At 51.1% G+C, this 20,592-nt stretch overlaps 2 protein-coding genes and 1 long non-coding RNA gene across 4 annotated transcripts; 1 reads left to right on the top strand and 2 right to left on the bottom strand.

The window, feature by feature from the left end:
• Positions 1–3,491: 3,491 nt before the first annotated feature.
• Positions 3,492–13,018, bottom strand: PPIH (peptidylprolyl isomerase H). The gene is made up of 10 exons (XM_027658174.1): positions 12,896–13,018; positions 12,740–12,804; positions 12,121–12,144; positions 11,574–11,618; positions 11,121–11,163; positions 9,122–9,214; positions 7,524–7,611; positions 6,489–6,529; positions 5,178–5,268; positions 3,492–3,680 (listed from the first exon to the last, which is right to left on the bottom strand). Exons 1-9 carry the CDS (start codon positions 12,959–12,961, stop codon positions 5,200–5,202), a joined length of 534 nt encoding a protein of 177 aa, XP_027513975.1. The 5' UTR covers positions 12,962–13,018; the 3' UTR covers positions 3,492–3,680; positions 5,178–5,199.
• Positions 13,019–13,793: 775 nt separating this feature from the next.
• On the bottom strand, positions 13,794–15,872 carry HIPK4 (homeodomain interacting protein kinase 4). 2 transcript variants are annotated; one of them, XM_027658172.1, is made up of 2 exons: positions 14,320–15,872; positions 13,794–14,119 (listed from the first exon to the last, which is right to left on the bottom strand). In XM_027658172.1, the coding sequence occupies exons 1-2, from the start codon at positions 15,751–15,753 to the stop codon at positions 13,814–13,816; spliced, it is 1,740 nt and encodes a 579-aa protein (XP_027513973.1). In that variant the 5' UTR covers positions 15,754–15,872; the 3' UTR covers positions 13,794–13,813. The 2 variants fall into 2 exon arrangements, with proteins under 2 accessions (XP_027513973.1, XP_027513974.1); XM_027658173.1 differs by having other exon boundaries at positions 13,987–14,119; positions 14,342–15,872.
• Positions 15,873–15,923: 51 nt separating this feature from the next.
• Positions 15,924–18,874, top strand: LOC113954173. Its single transcript, XR_003530129.1, has 2 exons — positions 15,924–17,471; positions 18,817–18,874. It is a non-coding gene; the product is annotated as an uncharacterized LOC113954173 (long non-coding RNA).
• The last annotated feature ends 1,718 nt before the right edge of the window (positions 18,875–20,592 follow it).

The following is a 20,592-nucleotide window of genomic DNA, read 5'->3' as shown; positions in this document are numbered from 1 at the left end:
ACTGTCAAACAAAGCCAGCCACCTACTTCCATGGCCTTGACCAGTCTCTAAATACAGAAAGATAGATACATTCATATCTCCTTAATGAACAGATAAAAATCGTCACTAATAAGTGAATATGACTATATCTTACTAACAAGCATAAATGTTTTACACAGGTGTAGTCTTTCATATTTTACCAAGGATTATACAGAATTTTGGATAATAAGCAGATACATGGCTAAATATAACATTAGGTTGGAAGGTTCATCAGGGCCTGTTGTTCAGGCCTCAGCACTTCAGCAGGGTAGAGCGACTGTGCAGGCTCCCGTTCATGATGGGCAGTGTTAATTACCAGTGGGAAATGATGGGGTTTGGAGCTCCCCTAAGCCATGTACAAAACACAGAATCAACTGGTTGGAAAACGCCTCCGAGATCATCAAGTCCAACGTTTGACCCAACATCGCCCTGTCAACTTGACCATGGCACTAAGTGCCAGTGGTCTCTTCTTAAACACCTCCAGGAATGGTGACTCCATCACCTCCCTGAGCAGCCCATTCCAGTGTCTAATCACTCTCTCTGTAAAGAATTTCTTCTTAATATCCAACCTAAACCTCCCCTGGTCCAGCTTAAGACTCTTGTCCTACTGCTGTTTCCCAGGAGAAGAGCCTGACCCCCACCTGGCTACAACCTCCTGTCAGGGAGTTGTAGAGAGCGATAAAGTCTCTCCAGGCTGAGGCCCCCCAGCTCCCTCAGCTGCTCCTCACAGCACCTGTGCTCCAGTCCCTTCCCCAGCCTTGTTGCCCTTCTCTGGACACGCTCCAGCACCTTGGTGTCCTTCCTGAACTGAGGGGCCCAGAACTGGACACAGCACTCGAGGCATGGCCTCACCAGTGCCGAGTACAGGAGAAGAATCACTTCCCTGGTCCTGCTGGCCACACTGTTCCTGATACAGCTACAGCACCAAGCAGACCCCTGGGAAATTGGCTTTTCCTCAAGCATCCCATCCCTCATTTCCCAGAGGGACAGGGGCAGCTCCTCACCCTGAGCCCTTCTGCCCTTCAGGAAGGCATCGCTGCTGGGTCCTTCACCCTGCTGAAGCCCTTCTCCAACCACCACCTCTCAGCTCCCCTTAATCTGTTTTCCCCTATGTCTTTACCTTACAGTGGCTTGGAGATACCCAACGTCTCTGCTAGGTTCCCCAGAGGGAAGCTCCAGGGCAAATCTACCATCCTTGAAAACAACTTACTTTCCTTGAGCACTTGAAGAACGTGGTTGTTGGCCATAGAATCCCAGCCCTGCCCTTGTCTATGTCATCTCTCCCACATAAGAGGAGGGAAAGGTCACCAGGTCTCTGGGAGATGACCTATCACCCCACTGTTTTTGCAACCAACGTGTATCTTCTCAGGATCAGCACTTCCAGCATCATATATACAAATCACCATCCAGTTTCCCTATCCCAGTTCCCCACATTACACCACAGCCAGGTGAGGGACTCCAATGGAGCCAAGGTCAACCCACCACAACAACCCATGGGGGTTTAGGAACACTGGTCCCACCCAGCTCCCTTGGGCATCTTTCCACTCGATCTCCAGCTTGGCTAACAAAGGGAAGGGCTTGAAAACAGTAACACAATCCCACAAGGATCTGCACCACGATGATGACCTGGATAAAGAAGCTGGAATTATGTCAAAACCGGATGGTGCTTAGTGAGTCACACGAAAAATAATCTTACAGTAGAACGGGAATTAGGGAATACACTGTGCAAAGATCCAAGAAAGAGAAAATGGTGGAGAAAACTCCCAGCTCTGTGAGGAAGTCTGTGGGAATGTCAGGGCCATGCACCTACAGCTGAAACTGTGGGCCCCAACAATGTCTGTGGGGGGTAACACCACGGGGCCTGAAGCTACTGTGTGTTCAGAGGAACACAGAGGCCATCAGAGACACCACCTCCCACTGCAGCATCCACAGCTGGAGGCAGATGCTGGAGCTGAGAGGAGCTCCATCACCTGCTCTACAGCAGGAGATTCCAGGCCTTGCTACATATGACATCATCATGGGGGAATTCAACCCAAAAATGTGGTTTCTGAGAAAACTTTCAGCCAGCAGGTAAGGCACAAGACACACAAGCAGGAAAACTGAAACCCTGCACATTCCATGTTGAAGAGAAATGTAATGGGATATAATTAGCCACTGGAACAACATTCAAAGATGTTGTAATGGATTTGCTGCTGTTAATTAATCTGGGGAAGCTCTGTGACCCCTGTATGCAGGGAGTGAGACCAGCTGATGTCAGTGATATAAATACTTCAGGCTGAAAAAGTGCTGCTGCTGAGCCTGGACCCAGAAATAAACTGGTTTCCCTGGTGAAAAAGTGGTGAATTTGGGCATCAGCAACCAGAAGTGCAAACTTCAGCACTGCACTGACAGGCAGAGTTCCCTGAGGCACCTGTGTCAGCCTGTTGGGAACCTCCAACCCTCCTCTCACAGGAGAGAGCCCTCTGCAAAGCATTTGTGGGGCTGGGGAGGAAAGGGCTGGTGTGTTTGTGCTTCTTTTATCGCTTGATGTTCTGCAGGTGCAAGGTGAGACGCCTCGGGCTGCAGAGAAGTGTGTCCTCAGCAGCTATGCAATCCCAGGAACGAGGACACGGGAGTCCTGAGAGCCAGAGCCTGCTGCCAGCACTTCAAAGAGCCAGGAGAGAAAAGAGCACAGCCAAGCCTGTGGGACCTTCCTCTGGCACGTCACCAGCGGGCTCACCCAGCTCAGGCACAAAGTGCACCCCACACCTGCTGCCCAGGGAGGGATGGGACCTCTCAGAATGGGATGAAGCACCTGCATGTGACAGAACAGACTCTCCCCTAACTCCTTTACCTTTAAACAGCTGGATGAGAAGCTCCTGCTGGAGCCCGGTGCTGCAGGTGGGCAAGTTGCCAGCCCCATTCTGGGTGAAGAAAGGCAGTTTTTCCACCAACCTACAGCCTAAGGCTCTCTGCACCACACAGGACAAGCAGCCCCAATTTCACTCCCACAACATCCTCTGTTTCCCAGCCTACAGCTCTGCTCTAACACCCTTGTAGGACCTGGGTGAACTCCTCCAACACCCCGTGGTGTGGAACAGCCCGATGGCCTGGTGCCACCACGTCCTGGGGATGGCTGACAAACACTTGTTTACATCAGAACTCACCTCAGAGCCCAGCACTCACTCACAGTAATGGAATCTGTGCCATATCAATTCTGTGTGCCTCAGTAAAGCTGTGCAGCTTTACTGAACAAAAAGGTTCTGGAGATTCCCAAGATGCCATGAACCTTTCTGCCAGCCAGGCAGCCTTAGTTACCTGGTGCAGCACAGCTCTGTCAAGCTCCTTTCACCCCTTCTCTCCCTCAATAACGCAGTAAATGTTCCCAACTGAGCAAGCCAGGGATAATGAATGTTGCTGAAGAGGCTACAGCCCTTCTCACCTGGAGAAGAATTCATTCCCATATATGTTAACTGATGTTCACTGCACACATGTTTAAAAAAAAAAAATTCTTTATTTACATTTCAAAATGTAAAAGAACAAAATAAAAATATAAGATGCCCATTATCAAATCATTTCAGGAGAACATCAAGAGCGTGGGTCTGGCCTGTGGGCAGTGTGGGAGCCAGGCAGAGTTGGAATTGCACAGAGCCAGCACAGGTCTAACCACTGGTGAAGGAACACTGAAAGGAAGAAGAAAACAGGTCCGAAATGCTGGACAGCCATTCCCAACCCATCCTAGGACAGCAGGCCTGTGCAGTGACACCAGGGGCCACATGGAGATTTTAAGTGAGTGCCAGTTGCTACACACAGCAGCTTTCATCAGCCAGAGAACTCAGGAGTCCTCCTGGTCTGCCTGCCAGGCAACTGCATCTACCTCTGAACTTAAAACCCTTAAAACCTGTTTGTCCCCCAGCTGATTTTCAGGGATCTTGACAAGTAGCTGATGTGGCTGTCTGACATCAGGCAAGGCAAAAGCCATTCCTGTCCCCAGGCAGCTCAGACATCAGGGTGCAGCAAAGCTGCTCCTAAGACCTGGCTGGGAAATGCACAAGGTGGCACCAGCCTTGTACCTAGGAATGAAAAGCTTCCAGGCTCAAGGTGGATGTTGGCCAGAGATCCTGTACTCCAAACTGAAATGATCAACAAGTCTGGGCCTGAGGACAACCCTAAAGGGGACCCAACCCATCAGCACAGCTCTGCCCATCTGCAAAAAAGCCCATTAGCAAGGCTGTCCTTATCTTCAAAAGCCTGTAAATGCCACCAGAAGTACCAGGGGAATGGAAGAATGATTACATTCCCTGTTGTCACTTCATCAAATAGCAGGAGCTCCCAAGATTCTGAAGTGCTGCAGATCTCTAAGACTTTATTTATGCAAGCAGGGATGTGCCCTCGTGGGCAATTCCAGCTGTCTTTGGAAATCATTTAATGGAGGATCAAAAATTGTGGGGATTTGATTTTGTCAGAGCCTGCCTGCCTGCTGAAATTTGGAGAAAATGAGCAACGACAAGGCTAATACAGATTTTTGACAAGCTGCAGCCTGACACACTGAAATCTAGAGAGATTTGTTTAAATACCTGCGTTTTTTACAGTAAAGTGAGCAGACAAATGGAAACGGAATTCTGTATGTTAGCCTGAGCCTATTGGTTTAATCAAAAAGAAGCCTGAATAATAGTAAATAGTGGAAACATCTCCCTTCAGATGAGGACAGTGGTATTTTTTTCAAGTTAAGGTAAGACTGTGTAAGATGATAATTCCTTGGTCCTTCAGTGGCAGGGGTCCTACAGCTGTACTGAGCAAGGAGGCAGGTCCTCCCTTTCTCCTCTCCTTTCCTTGATCCCTGCCCGCCCCACCCATGGATGCTCTGCTTCTTGCAGTAGTTGGGAGAGTTCTCCAACCTGCAGGTCAAAGTGAGGCCTCCTCCCCCCCAGACTGCCTGGGTAATGCCAGCCCAGCTAATGCCAGCTGGATTCCTGCTGCAGTTGCCTTTCATTCACTTTCTAAAGCTGAGGCCTCAAGGCAGTCTAACTCCATCCAAGGAAGAGCTCCCACAACCCCACCTTCCCCCCCCCCGACCTGCAGCTGCAAAATCTTCTCTCTGCTGTGCTGCCTCTGGTGTTTGCAAAGGAGCAGAGCAGCCCAGGGTTCATGGCACTGTCCCTGGGAAGACTGAGACTTACCAGGTTGCTCTTGCATTGCTCTTCACATTTCCCCGCACTGAGAGATCACAACTGGCAGCTTGGGTTTGTTATTGGGACCCGTGGGCACGTTCTGGGGACAAACAAATACAGAACATTAAACCTTACAAAAGCACAGCAAACCCAGCCAGTGACATGTCCTGGAAGACTGGCTAAGAGATGTTTGTGTAACACGGGAAACAGGGAATTCTGAGGAACAAAGAAGCACCGTTATGTATTTTGGCAACGGGCCCAGCCATAAGCTGGTGAATTCTCTCTGTGTGCAGAGGTTTGGGACACAGACCAGAGGCTGGTCTTCTGAATGGGAGGGAAGGAACAGAGCAAAAACTGGAGAGCCCCTCATGAAATGCAGCAGGCATCATGTCACTTGAGGCTGCTCTGGCTTAAATCTTTCACAGTAACTAAAAACAGCTGCCACAAGCAAAACAAACTCGTATTCATACAGAAAAGGAAGGGACAGTGACATAGCCACCTTCCTTCTGAACCACTCAATATGCTGGACTCAGCTGCTCTTCCTTGAGTCTCAAATTTCCTTTACTTTGCTCTCACTACAGAGATGCCCAAAGCAGGCTCACCACAACCCTCCAGCAGTCCTTCTGGCCAAAAGGGCCAGCAGCACACAGGCTATTCCATGCTGCACAGCTCCTTCCAACACCCAACAGCTCTGTGCTTGCCCCACTTTTTGGATTAGAGGCTCTCATGCACATTATCCCACGTGTGTGCCATGGAGTCAGTGCCTCAAAGAGCTCACTGCTGTTCGTTAAATCTACTCATTATCCTGCCGTGACACCACCACACACGACCCTGGCAGCAATCACCACCCCGAGCGAGTTTATCTTCAGCTCCTGGAAGCCCATCAGGAGATTAGTTTAATTTTTCTTATTAAACATGCTGATCACGGATCAGCAGAACCGATGGTTTTTGCATCCACTGAATAATCCCGGGCAATGGCACAGAAGTGAGACGTTCCACACTCTCGTCTGAGCTGCTGATGGAACAACTTTTTAATTCAGCTTCCTGAACAAACGCAAAGCAAATAAAGCCCCGAGAACGCGGTTTCCGCTCAGAGGCTATCGGAGCCACGAGACACCAGCATTTCCAAAGCCAACCCATACAGCCTGTGCTTCACCAGATTTCCTGCTACGTTACAGTGATGACAACTGATAATACCAGTTATCAACACTGGTATTCCCTGGTATCCTGTAAACAGACAGCGGGAAAGAACAGGACAACTCTTGTTAATCCTGTACATCACCTTCCAATTCACGGAGAAACAGGCAAGTTCAAACTTACTTCAATTTTTCTCATGACCAACAGCCCATCGACAATTTTACCTAGAATGAGAAAATTTATCCACTTCAATATGGACAGTTTTTACCTTGGCTCCCCCCACCCATCACAGACACATGCATTTCTGTCCTTCCTGAAAAGCCTTGTGCAGTGTGCAGCTATTGGGCACTTCAGAGTCTGTTACTCTAAACTGATAAAGGAAACAATCCCTCTTCGAACATTTTCCACACTCAGCACAGATTAGGTGCCTTTTCCCATGGCAGGGGTGGTCTGTGTGGAACTCTGAGGTTTGAGACCTACTGCCACCAGCTGTGCTGCCATCCAGCACAAACCACCTCTCTAGCAACACAACCCTTGTAATGATGCAAACCTGGCAATGAGCAACATCAGTGGTACTTAAGAATTAGGGGGAGCAGTAAGTAGGACATCAGCTTAAGGCTGGCCTGGAATTCCTATGATTCTATGATTCCTATAGCTCAAGCAGCAGTAAATGCAAGATAGCAGATGTGGTTTCACAGAATTACTGTCCAAAAACTCTGCTGAAAGCTCAGTCCTCTCTGACAGTGGAAAAGAAAGGGATCCCTTGACTGATCTGAGCTGCCTGCACTGGCACAAGGATTTGTGTAGCAACACAATCACAGAACTGATCTGGATTAAAGCTAACCTGGGAAAAAAAATGATTCATTTCAACAGTGATCCATCACAGTATCAGGCTGCACAAGCAAGCACTAGCACAAGCAAGAAGGGAAGAATGAGCAGTTCATACTCAGTGTGGCTGGGCACTGAACAGACTCCCCAGGGCAGTGGTCATGGCCCCGGGGCTGCCAGAGCTCAAGGAGTGTTTGGACAACGCTCTCAGGGACAGAGTGAAATGGTTGGGGTGTCCTGTGCAGGCCCAGAAGCGGGACACAATGATCCTTGTGGGTCCCTCCCAGCTGAGGAGATTCCATGATCCTCTATATAGTTAATTTTAACAGCTGCCCCACAGGGATGCTGTGATGTGAGCTGGCACTCCAGAACTCTGCTGCAGGTACTCACCAAACACAACGTGCTTCCCATCCAACCAGTCACACTTGGAACACGTGATGAAGAACTGGCAGCCGTTGGTACTCGGGCCACTGTTTGCCTGGGGGTTGAGAATGACAAAACACAACAAATTTACAATTTCAGACTGGTCAAAACTGAAGGCAGACACATCTCATGTAAGAGCGAGCTGTTGCTCCAGACCAGCTTATTTTTAGCTTTCTGCTACACAAACCAAAGGAAGCAAGACACACATCTGGTCATGCCAGTGTGTGCAAGAGCCACGTCAGAAACTTCTTATTATATTTCTACAAAGGCATATTCAGCACAAGCCTGTGCTGAAGTCCAGGCTCTAGAGCACACTCCTGAAAAAAGGCTGGACTTTTTGATGACAAGTGCTTATTGGCTGCAGTATTGTCCTGAGGAAAACTGAAAGCCAGGAACCAGGGAAAAAAAAAAAAAAAAAAAAGCAGCTGATTTCTGCTATTTGGGAGGTTTCCTCAGAATAAAAATAAAAAAAAAGGTGTCTGTTCCAATGATCAGGATGAGAAAGGTAATGGTGGTATTGGCACAGGGCTCCCAGGAAAAGTGGAATGCAGATGTGAAATTCAGTTCACACCTGAGTGCAACGCCCAGAGCACTTGCACTCTGTTAAGAAAACATCTCTGCAACACTGAAGTCCACTTGCAGTACTGACAACCAGGAGCTACCAAAGCATATTTCTGTGCTGACAAGTGAACTGGGCAAGTTTTGCAGCTGCAGGACTGCAGAGGACAGGCTCACTTTGGCTCTTTAGTTATTGCCAGCCAGCTTCAGAAGAATCCAGCTGGGATCCATGGTTCCTGGCATCCATGGTTTGATCCAGCAAAACAACTTCAGAGCCAGGCCACTTTAACACAGAGCTGGCAATACTGGAGTGGATTCCTTCTCCCACACCACAGCACACTGGCTGCTTAGCTGTGCCATGACACCACTTTTTGGGCCATGTTTTGAACTGGGTGAATAACTAATCCAAATGATGAATGCCCAAAGCATTTCTAAGCTCACAGCAGCTGAAAGAGCTGGAGAAGAAGCAGTTGTGGATAGGAACACTGAAGGACTGGCTCCATTTGCTTCCTCTTTCAAAAGTTAGGGTATTGTTCCTACCAGACAACGTGCAATGGCTGCAGTTTCTTTACTCTGTTGAACAGGAAGGTCTGTTATGAAAGATACCATAGTAACACTGCTGTGGCTTTGGAACTCCCAAATATCTCTGTTTCATCCTTGCCAGGTCAGTGTTTGATAACAGTGTCAGGGAAGAAGAAAACACCACCACTCACCACTGTAAGAAAACTGTAAGAATCAAGCTCTTCTGAAAGCTGATCAAGCCAAGCCTGTCCCAGAGCTCCAACAGGCAACAAAGAAAGGATGATGCAGGATCAGGATTACTGAGTTACTCAAGATATTAACCCATGAGTAGCCTTCTGACTAGTAGTTACAAAGCAGGTCTTCCAGACCTCGTACCCAATGGTGGAGATTTCTGCTGTTCAGCAAATAATGTATACACTTAGGAAAAAGGCACAGAGAAAGTACCAAAAGCTTTTCAGTCTGTAATGTCATTATTTCACACTCACCATAGAGAGCAGGCCAGGAGCAGAGTGTTTCAGCTTGAAGTTTTCATCTGCAAAAGGACCCCTGTATATACTGGCTACTCCAGTGCCATCTCCCTGCACGAGAGAAGTGCCCAGTCAGCCACAGTATTTGTTCTGTAGCAACTGCTGCAGAACAATTCGATTTAAAAATTAAATTTAAAAACCCCAAGCAAGAGGAAGGGGTCAAACTCAGCCCAAAGTGGATGCTGTACTGCCATTTATATACACCAGCAGTGAACACAGTCAGTGTCTCATTTCTGAACAGGAACAGCAACTGGTTTCTAACTACACAGTTCATCGTTGGCAAAAGCCCATGGGGGTGGTAAGCATTAAGTCCAAGCCTCCCAGAGTGAGGTGGAGGCTACAGATTGCTTGGTACAGACCCACTTGGACTTCACAGGGAAAAGGGAGGGGACACAGAAGTATAGGCTGGTATGCCAAGGAATGCAGAAGTAGTTGCATGGAAAAAGTCAGCTCAAGGTGGGTTTATGTATTTCACCTTATTTTCTGTGACTTTATTGGAAACAGGGAAGCAACCTCCCTGTTCTGCAGTTTCTAAAACAGAGATTTTCTAGTTTTTGCTGTACTTTCCACCAAGTCCAAACATCTTGTACTTAACTACAAGCCCAAGCACTCAGATCTCAAGACACTTGTAAATGAAAGCAGCGTGGGCTGTGACTGCTGCAGGTTGTAAGTTCTGACAGCCCCACAAGTTCAGAACACTCCTGTGTGATGCCAAAGGACTGAGCAGGGACCCTTCAACAGAATGGCCTTAAAAATGCTGCAGTGAGGAGTGCTCCAGGGAAAGCTGTAGAAGCAATGCAAACAGGTATCTCTGCCATGATCACTTAAATTTACTATTCTGACAGTTAATTCCATTTCTCTGTTGATTTTCTCTTTCTGTGTCGCTTCAGCCCCATTTCTTCTGCCTTGCTGCAACCCCTCTCCCTTCCTTGCCTTTCTCCTTGACACATCTGATCTTTACTAGGCCAAACTTAATAGTTAACAAAAAATGCCAGTAATACACCACGTGCAGCACCACATCTTTTGCTCTGCCTGCCCAGCTCTTGCTTCTTTTCCTCCTGTTCTTTGTGGCTTGCTTGAACTGTTGGCTCTGAGACAGGAGCTCACACCATGTCTCAGGGGTCAGTGTGACTGTGCTTGCTCCCCAAATGGCTTTGTAATAAACATACTGTATAAATACCAAATACTGGAGCAGTCTGTAAAGCTTGTTGAGCTGCAGGGGAAGTAATAAAGCCCACTGGGACGTCTGAGCAGTGTCACAATTAGCAACTACCTCAGAGTCTGGTGAGGCTGAGCCACCCACTGTGCGGTCAGTTCTCTCAGGGACTTTCATACAACCAGGTTTTATATTAAAAAAGTCTTTATCAGTCCCCTCATATTTTGAAACACTTCCAGAAATGAAGTAATTTTACTGGGTCCCAGGACAGCGAAGAGATCCTGTGGCACTTTAGCCTTCCCCCTGCTTATACCCAAGCCAGACACAACCACCACTGTGGGCACAAACCCTCTTCTATTTCGAGACAATTCAGTAACAAAAAGTTAGTTTTGATTCAAAAGACCTCTTGTAGTAGGAACCTGGTTCTGTACTTAGGGTCTCTCTACAAAGCTAATAAAAATCCAAGGCTTTGTTGTTTGGGAGAGGACAACAGAAGAGGGAAGGAAAACGGTAAAAAAAAAAACCTCTGCAAGTTTTAAAAGCCTCCAGCACTATTGCCAGGCTACTGCAGAGAGGAAATATTTTGGGAAGAAGAAGGTATGTTCACCCAAGGCTCCAGATTTCTTTTCAAGTACATTATTGCCTGTTGCAGTAAGGTGGCAGCAATGCTGTGAGGACACCTCCAGTTACTACTGCACATCCCAAAAAAGGAAGAGATCCCATAAATCAGCACGGACCCTTGGAAACAGCTGCATGTTATACCATGTAGGAAAAGGACAAAAGGGATGCAGGAGTACATACATTTACGAAGTCACCTCCTTGGATCATGAAGTCCTTTATTACCCTAAAGAAGTAAAACAGCACTTAGTTCTCAGCAGACAAAGGCCTCAGAAAGCTCAGTGTAAGGTAAAAAGGAGCTCTGCCTTGCTGTGCAACAGAAGTTAACAGTCTGTGAGTGCTGCAGCCCAAAATCTGCAACAAATCAGTGGCTGATATCAGGTCATTTGGGACCCATTGCTGTTTGACCAGGGACAGTGATTAGGTGACAGATGCCAGGCAATGATCTCTGATGCAGCACACCAGGAACAGGGGACTCCTCCCAGTGACCCCAGCACACACACCTGGCAGCACCCCCAGATCCCCCAAAGCCACAGGAGGATGACACTAGCCATGACCCACTAATGCCTTGAGGCAGGTCCCAAAACCCCATCTGGCTCAGGATGCTATTTAGTGCCTAAAAAGTAGGTGAATTACCTGTGGAAAGTGCTTCCTTTATAACCTATAGGGACACCATCTTTCCTGTAAGGAAGTAAAAAGGAAAATCCTTTCAACTTACTGGATATCCCAACACAAAACCCCCACAAGAATTCAGAGTCCCAAAGGTTGCCCCATACATTAGCAGCTGCCTTGAAATACAATCAAGAGCTGCAGCCTCTCAGCTGCTGCTGTTGGAGGCAAAAAGGAAGCCTCAAATGGGCTCTGCACAAGAAATTACTTGGTACCCTGCAACACCCACACCATCATCTTCACAGGATCCCACTGCAGTGTGCAGCACGAGCAGGGGGGGTTTGCAGATAGGGCTTTTTAGAGCCACCTGGGCACGAAAAGTCACATCCAAAAGGGAAAACCTGCCACCTCCGTGACTCACAGAGCCCCTCACAATTTCCTCAAGAGCAGATTTCTGTAACTCTTTCGTTTTGTACTGGTACAACAGGCAAAACTTCCAGGTGAGCCCCTCTTCCACCTCACCCAGCCCTGTTTCTCCAGTGGGCCACTTAAAAGGACACCAGAACCCACTTACCTGAATTCACCTGTACAAAACTGCCTGGAAAACAAAAGAAGAGAGCAGAGTGTGAGGCACATGTGAACTCTGAGGGCGCTGAGGGCTGCACCGACTGGCACACAGGACCTTCCTTACTGCATCAGGCATCCCTGATTAGGAAAATTTCCCAGTAAATTAGGAACTGACTGCTCCTCTCCACTGCCTTTTCAAAACATATTCTGTGCCCTCTCTGGTGAGGAGGTCAGAGATTTAACACCGAGGTTGTAAGAGATGGTGAATGTGGGGCAGGCACCGTGCTTGACAGAGAACAGGGTACGTCCATCTCTCTGATGGAAATGGGATTCCAAACGGTGCATCCCTTAGTTGACTGCAGGAGAACTGGGTGGCCGGGAGAGCTCCACCATGGCACAAGGCACTGCCTGTTCTACGTGCACCGGGCACATCAGAGGCTCCACAGAGGAAGGGGGGACTGGAGTCCTTCCCCTTGCGGTCAGATGGGCTCCCCTGGGGGACCAGGACACCGCACAGCATCTCAGGTGTATCGGGTTGGGAAGGGAGGGCAGGTAATCACTCCGCCACCAAAAAAAAACATTCCTGCACCCAAAAGCCTTCGCAGCCCCGGCCCGGGGGGGCTTACCTGAAGTTCTCCGCCGTTTTGGGTACAACGTCGGCAAACAGCTCGATCTTCATGCGGCCGACCTCCTGGGGGAACACAGGGGCCAGGTGAGCCTCCGGGGCCCCCCGGCACCCACCCGCCTCCCGACACCCCCGCCCGCCCCCGCAGTCCCCCCACCTGCCCGCCGATGGTGACATCGAAGAAAACCACCGGGTTGTTGGGGTTCGCCGCCAGCGCCGACATCGCGGCCGCCTCCGCAGGAAGGGGAACAGGCGGTGGAAGCGGAATCGACGGACACGGGGGCGGGACGGGGTGGGCGGGGAGCGGGAGGGGCCGGGGCCGTATCCGGGATGTCCGGGATGCCTGGGATGCTTAGGGTGTCCGGGATGCCCGGGCAGTGTCCGGGGTGTCCAGGGCTGTCCGAGATGTCTGGACGGTGTCCGGGTGGTGTCCAGCGTGTCCGGGATGTCTGGGATGTCCGGGATGCCCGAGCAGTGTCCAGGGTGTCCATGGCTGTCCAAGGTGTCTGGACGGTGTCCAGGCCGCGTCCAGGGTGTCCAGGATGCCCGGGATGTCCGAGCAGTGTCCGGGGTGTCCATGGCTGTCCAAGGTGTCTGGACGGTGTCCGGGCCGTGTCCAGGGTGTCCCGGGATGTCCAGGCTGTCCAGGATGTCCAGGATGCTCGGAATGTCCAGGGTGTCCGGGATGTCCAGGGTGTCTGGAGTGTCCGGGGGTGTCCAGTCCCCATCCCATAGGGGCGGCTTGGGGTCTTCAGAGCAGAGCACTGACCCCCAGGACCGTGCTCTGTCTGCAGCCCGTGGTGCTGGTCCAGCCGGGGAGCCCTGCCCACTCCTCTCCCTGCCCACTTGGGCACATGCCAGCTGAACATGAGCTCAGGTGTGCCCAGATGGGTAAGGAGGCCAATGGCATCTGGCTTGTACCAGCCACAGAGTGGCCAGTGGGACCAGGACACTGACCATCCCCCCTGTGCTGAGGTGCCTGGAATCCTGGGGTCACTTCTGGGCCCTGCCAAAACCTCCCCTGCAAATAATCAGCTGAAATGCTCGGGTTTTGCCAAAACCATTTATTAGGGGATCAGTGGGAGAAACAGAGCCGGGAGCATCCGGCACAGTGTGTCCTGGTGCAGCCCTGGCCGGGATCTCCACCAGCAAGATGCTGGGTTTTGGTGGCCGGGTTGCCTGGGGATGAGAAGGAGGAAGATCTCCTGCAAGCTCTGGGCTGCCGGGGTGTGTGCCAGGGTGGCCTTGGGGGCTCAGTGGTGCCGAGGATGCCACCAGCTCTGTGGCAGGAGAAGCGTGCCGGACACTGTGTTGTCATCCCGGAGCCTGTTCTCCACATCCCTGAAGGCTTCCAGGGGTCACGCCGCATCACCAGAGCTCTCTGCAGGGGGGGCAAAGCATGGGAAGGGGGTGAGTGTTACCTCCTCCTCTGTGGGGACCTTGGGCACTAGGGACCCTGAACACCCGTGACGTGCAGCACCAGGGGACGTGGGGCACCAGGCACCTCAAGCACCCAAGGGATCCCAAGCACCCATTGTCCCAGAGTGCCTGTGCCCAGGAGCCCCCTCCCTGTGCCTGTACCTTGGCACGGGATGAGCTGTACCGTCTTTCACGCAGGTTCTGCTCCGCGATGCCACCGACGACTGGGCCGTTGCAGTGGCCGTGCCACCCCATGCTGGGACACCCCAGCACAGTCAAGTGACCGCTGGTGGGCTCCGTCTTGGGACACCAGTGATGCTGGTGGCACTGGCTGCTGTAGTGCGTGGGGATGGGGGCTTGGCAGATGTCGTGCTGGTTCTTGCTGCTGGTTCTTGCCAGGCTGAGCCCACCCGTCTGGGCAATGGCCTTCTGGAAGCCACCCTGGCCAGTGGGGATGAAGGCACCTTTCTCCATGCTGGGGAAGATCTGGACTCTGCTACAATCCTTGCGGGATGCCCTCAGGTCCTCCTGGATGAGCTGGTAGTAGTGGGTGGCCTCAAAGCGGGACTTCACCTCCTGCATGGAGATAAAGGGATGGTGGAGGGCAGCGCTGGGTGAGATCCGCTCGCGCGAGTCCCAGGTGAGCATCCTCTTGACCAGCTCCACCATCGCATACAGGTCACAGCGCTTGGCCAGCTCCTCCTGGTCAGGATCAGACACCAGGCAGAGGTTCACTGCCGCTAACTGATCCAGCGAGGAAAAGACATGCACCCTCCTCTCCATTGGCTTTGCCATCATCTTCCCCGGTGGTTTGAGCTGCCAGGTACCGACAGAACATGGGACCTGTCGGAAGAAGGACTGTGTCTTCTGGGCAGCGCAGAGCAGCTCGGCCCGGGGCAGTCCCAAGGTGGAGCAGATGTAGCGCACCTGGTCGTACTCGTTGTTGCCGGGGTAGAGCGGCCAACCCAAGTGAAGCTCGGCCATCACGCAGCCCAAAGACCAGACATCCACCTTCTCACAGAAGGGCAAGCCCAGCAAGATCTCCGGTGCCCGGTAGAAGCGGGTTTGGATGTAGGGCTTCTGGACACGGTAGGCCTCGGGGAGGAGGATAGCCGAGCCGAAGTCAATGAGCTTGACGCGGAACGGGTAGCGGGAGTGGTCCACCAGCATGATGTTCTCTGGCTTGAGGTCAGCGTGGATGATGGAGAGCTCCTTCAGCTTGACCAGCGCCGCCAGCACCTGGGCCGTGATGGTGCGGATGTGCCGGACGGGCAGCGGTGAGAAGTTGTTCTGCTTTTGGAAGTCAAAGAGGTTTTGCTGCAGCAGCTCGAAGACCAGGTAGGTCCAGACCGTGTCGCTGAAGGACTCGAGGAAACGGACGACGTGCGACTCTTCCGCGTCCCCCTCCCGCAAGGCCTGCAGCAGCCTCAGCTCGTTCCTCATCGTTTGGCCATTGTAATCATGGTTCCTCAGGATCTTGATGGCCACCATCTCCCCAGTGCTCCTGCGCTGGCCCTGGGTCACCTGCCCAAAGGTCCCCTTCCCGACCGTGGCCACCAGGTCGTAGCACTCAGCACCTACCACCAGTGTCACCATGGTGGGTCAGCTCCTCGCCAGGGGCTCAGGATCCTACCGTTCAGTGCCCAGCGGGGACTGGGGACACTCAACTGTCCCAACCTGGTCTCACAACACCGTTGGGTTCCAGCACCACCATGGCAGCACCTTCTGTTGATGATGTCACAGCAGAAGCAGCCTGGGTGGAGGAGCCCCCTGAAACCCAGCACTGGACACCCCGAATCCAGCCCTGCTTTCTCAAAATCCATCCACAAACCCAAAACCACATCCCTGGTCCCCCCAAAATGGATCCAAGCCCCCCCCCCAACCCATCCCAGCCCCCTGAAAACCCACTTCCAGCCTCCTAAACCCTTTCCCTGGTCCTCTGAAACCCATCCAAGTCCCCCATGACCCATATGCAGCCCCCAAAACCATTTTCCAGTCCTCCAAAGCCAATCCCTTGTCCCTCAAACCCATCCAAGCCCCCCAAAATCTCTCCCTAGTCTCCCAAAACCCCTCCGAACCCCACAATATCCATCCCCACCTCCCAAGTTCCAGCCCAACATAAACCATCCCCAGTCCTGCTGAAATCCACCTCTGTTCCCTTAAAACACAGCCTACCCCCCCACACACACCTACTTCCAGCCCCAGAAAACCCCTCCCTGTTCCCCTAAACCCTATGTCCAAGCCCCATAGACATTCTCATGACTTTTTTGGACATTAATATTTATTCTGACCAAGCCAAGAGCACTACCCCCCACACTTTCCCTGCTTAACAGTAACACCTGGAAAATAGGCCAGGCAAGAACAGGGAGGGGTAGGCAAGTCAAGGCAGAGGATGGGTATGGAAGGCAATGCAAGGAAGGGAGAGATGGGCAGAGAGAGGCAAGGCAAGCCAGAGGATGGCCAGGAAGAGTTAGGCAAGGCAGGGGAGGGGTAGGCAAGGCAATGGAAGTCAAACAAGGGCAGGTAAAGCAAATAAAGGCCAGGCAAGAAAGGGGCAGTTAAGTAGAGGTGGTATGTAAGGTAATGCAAGGGAGGTGTAGAAAGGAAAACAGCTAGGCCCAGTGTTTCAGGTGCAGAGGACAGGGTACCCAGGGGACATAAAGACCAGCCCCAGCTTTCTGTTCTGGTACCTCTGGTGTAGAAAATCCAAGGTGTATACAGTTTTTGAGGATTGGCTCCAAATTTCTAGGGTGGGGTTCAGGAAGTGAATCACTAGAGTGTCTTTCCTTGGGAAGCAAAGGATGTAGTCCCACTGTTTGTGGTACTGTGGGGAGCTAAACAGCAGCAAGACAGTTCTCTCCTGGCCCCCTTTGTGTAGGAGCAATTCTTGGATGTTGGCAATATTGGAGATGGTATCCGACTTTTGGGTCTGGACTCCTGAAAGTGTGTCCCAGTGCTTTTACTTGGGGAGGAAGGCAGGTAATCCCAGTGCTTCAGGTGCAGGTCAGAGGCTGCAGCAGCCAGGAGCAGCTTTCTGTCCTGGGATATTTTGTGTGGGATCAATCCCCCGACGATTGCAACGATCGAGTGGGGATCCAAATTCTGGAGTTAACCTTCTGCAAAGGGATCACAGTGCTCTTCATAAAAACACATAGTCCTGGGGCTTGTGCTGCAAAGAATTGGGTGCCCAGGGAATGAAAGGGACAGCAACAGTTTTTCTATCTGGCACCTTTGGTGTGGGAGCAACCTCCCAACATCTTCAGTTTGTCAGGTGGTCTTCTGCAATGTTTGGCAGTCTGCTTACCATGGGCAAGGTAAGCAGCTCTCCCCAGTGTGGGTGGGCAGATGCCTTGGGGAGTTAATGCCCAGGGTTCTGGCATTTCTGTATAGGAACAATCCTTGGATATTTTCTGTTTTGGAGGTTGGGGATCACATTTCTGCTGAGATAGGGCCTTCATTCCTCTCTTTGGCAGGGAAATCACTTTTGGATTCTCACACTGGGCAGTTTAGAGAGTGTCCTAGTGAGTTGAAGTGCTTTTCCTAATATACAGTGCTATCACTTACAGCTGCTGAACCTCTAGAGTGGGAATGTAAAAGCCAAGCTGTTGAGCTTTTTGTCCTAGTCCATTTAGTGTCTGAGCAGCTAGTGGTGCGGTTCAGTTTTAGATCCCGACTCTGTGAGACTGAAGGATTACGATGGTACAGAGAGCCGAAGGAGCAGATCCCGGGGTGTGCGCTGCAGTTCAGCGGGTGCGGCTGAAGATGGAGCCAGCAACAGCTTTCTCGCCTGGCACTTTTGTGAGCTCTGTTTCTGCCGGATGTTCTCAATTCAGTAGCTGGATTCTGAGAGAGGGGGAAAAAATTTACTAGTGCCTACTTGGGAAGGAGCTCGTGTTGCCCCTCGAGCGCTGCACAAATAAGAGTTTGCACGTGGAAGGTCAGCCAAACCTTTCAGTCCCGACACGGTTTATTTGAGGGCAGCGAGGTTTTGAACTTGGTTAGTTTAGCTGGTTTAGCCCTGGGACACTGACTTTTTACAAGTCCACACCGCCATCGCGTGGTGGTTTGATGAGCGGTGAAAGCCAAGCGCTTTTTGTGCTGAGACCATTAGTTAGCGTAGGGGCTGAATTTTGGATACCGGCTCCTCGAGACTGAAAGAACGTGATCCTGCATTACACGTGGGGAGGAAGGCGAATCGTCTCCTTGCTGCCCCTGCAGTTTCTAGGCTTCAAAAGAGGAGTGAATCCCAGCACTGGCTTTTTCTTCTAGGACCTTTTCTTGGGGACCAGCTGCTGAACGGTTTTAGTTTTGTAACTGTGAGGCAGAAGGTGTGTGAGGGGACACAGAGCTGGGCACACAGACCCGTGCCTGTCGTGCAGTTTATAAGCTGCAAAAGCAAAGGCCAGAGCTGACTTTCTGTTCCTTTTTGTCAAAGGAGGCAAGTTAAATGTGGAGACAGTAACAGCTTGCTGAGCAGGCACCTTTTGTGACTAATATCTACACTTGACACAGTTTAGGTACAGGATCCCTGCAAGAGTGAAAGAACGTGAGGGTACCTACAGTTTGAAAGGAAAGCTTGTAGCCCCAGGGCACATGGTATTGATATCCTTCGAGGTGACTGTGAAGCCAATTAACTGTTTTCTCCCGGTTTGTTTTCAGATTGAGGTTATGGAGCTGGGCTCAGCAAGAGGAAAAATGCAAAGGGTGCATGCAGCTGGAAAAACAAAGCATAATATCAATGAGTGTTGTGCAGTTTAAGGCTGTATGGGAGATGTGATGCCCAGAACTGTCATTTTTTTTATAGGACTGTTTTCTAGAGGCAGCAGATTCTGAAAGGCTGCCTGTGAAAGTAGGGGGCACAACATCCCCCTGAGAAGAAACTTCCATAGGCCATTTCCATTTGAAACCCTCAACTGGCACCAGAATCAAGGGGCAATCCTCATCCTCACTGGCCACACCTGGGGCTGCCCCACCCCCTTATCACCCTCATTGTTCACACCTGGGGCTGCCCCAGGTGAGAGGTGACTCTGCCCAGTGCTCCCACTTCCCTCCCAGTATCACTCCTTGACTCCCCCCACGGCTCACAGTTCCCTCCCACTGCTCCCAGTATCATTCCTTGTCTCCTCTCAGTACTCCCAGTTCCCTCCCACTGCTTCCAGTATCACTCCTTGGCTCTCCCCTGTATTCCCAGTTCTCTCTTAGATCTCACAGTTCCCTCTCTCTGCTCCCAGTATCACTCTTTGACTCCCCCCAGTGCTCCCAGTTCCCTCCCGCTGCTCCCAGCATCATTCCTTGACTCCAAAATTGAATATGGATGAAGATTCCTCCCAGACAAAAGGGGCCACGACAGAAAGGGTCTGGGGGAAAGGGGGAAGCCACAAGCTTTTAGATGGCACTTCTGGTCAGCTCAAAGTCTGTTTTTAGCTTGCCTCCTCCCCAGTTTTGTCTCAGTTGTGCCCACCTAATTCTTCAGCTGCTGCTCCCTGGGAGGAGGTGGCCCTCATCCATGGTGGCACAGCCGACCTGGAGAAGATGAGGAGGAATAAACACCAGCTGAAGGCCTCTGTGAACTGTTTTGGGATGTGGCAGCACTTCTGAACATCACATTGATGCCTTTGGTGATGGCAGCACTAAATATTAATTACCCCTAAACTGACTCTCTGTCTGTTCTCCCAAGGTCTCACACCTGCCTCATCCTTCATGTCAGATCCTACTTTATTTTCTAAATAAATACCCTGCAGCCACCAGATTTCTTGGTTTGAATCCCAGGCTTTCTCCTGGCATATGTTATTTTCTTCCTGGAAGCCACAAGCCATGGTAAATAAACATTTACAGGTGCTGGGAACAGAGGACACAGGCTTCTCCTTGGCTGATTTATCTGTCTGGGAAGAGCCATAAATTCTGGAGCTTCAGGGCTGAAGTCAGATAGGGAAAAAGCTCTTGGGTAGGCATTTGCTTGTAGAGTTCCTTCTGTTTCCCCTAAAGCACATCCTTCTTGGGATTCATTATGGATGCCTGGTGATCCTGGTCCTATGACATGGATGTGTCCTTGGAGACCAGATGGAGAAGGAGGAGCTTTACCCCTCTGTGTGCTTGGTGTCCAGCTCTGCTTTGGGACAGTGCCCAAATCTTGCCCCTCCTGCTGCCTCAGTTTCCCCCATTCACCTACGAGTTGTTTTTCCTGCATTTAAGTGTAAGTTGCTCAGGACAGGGACTGTACCCCACCAAGGACATCCCTCTGTTACAGCATCACTCCCCTCTGCCTTTAGGGAGGGTCCCCTTTAGACCCCCGGGGCTGGGGGGCTGCAGTGAGGGGCTTTGGGGTGTTCCCAGGGATGACAGTGTGGATGAGCTGAGAGGGGAATGGGGACAACAGCAAGGGGGGCAGAGACATCTGGCCTAGGGCTGCAGACATGGCTGGTCAGGGATGATGCA

The sequence above is a fragment of the Corapipo altera genome, unplaced genomic scaffold (assembly GCF_003945725.1).
Source record: "Corapipo altera isolate COAL_440 unplaced genomic scaffold, ASM394572v1 301, whole genome shotgun sequence".
Classification (NCBI taxonomy): domain Eukaryota; kingdom Metazoa; phylum Chordata; class Aves; order Passeriformes; family Pipridae; genus Corapipo; species Corapipo altera.
The sequence above is the reverse complement of the archived record's forward strand: the minus strand, read 5'-3'. Positions and strand labels throughout refer to the sequence as shown.

Bases quoted from the DNA above. Each gene is read 5' to 3' on its own strand.
- PPIH (XM_027658174.1), bottom strand. From the start codon at position 12,961: ATGTCGGCGCTGGCGGCGAACCCCAACAACCCGGTGGTTTTCTTCGAT. The intron at 12,805-12,895 runs GTGGGGGGACTG...GTGTTCCCCCAG, and splicing joins ATGTCACCATCGGCGGGCAG to GAGGTCGGCCGCATGAAGAT. The intron at 9,215-11,120 runs GTATGTACTCCT...TCTCTCGTGCAG, and splicing joins AAGGAGGTGACTTCGTAAAT to GGAGATGGCACTGGAGTAGC.
- HIPK4 (XM_027658172.1), bottom strand. From the start codon at position 15,753: ATGGTGACACTGGTGGTAGGTGCTGAGTGCTACGACCTGGTGGCCACG. The intron at 14,120-14,319 runs GTACAGGCACAG...CCCCCCCTGCAG, and splicing joins ACAGCTCATCCCGTGCCAAG to AGAGCTCTGGTGATGCGGCG.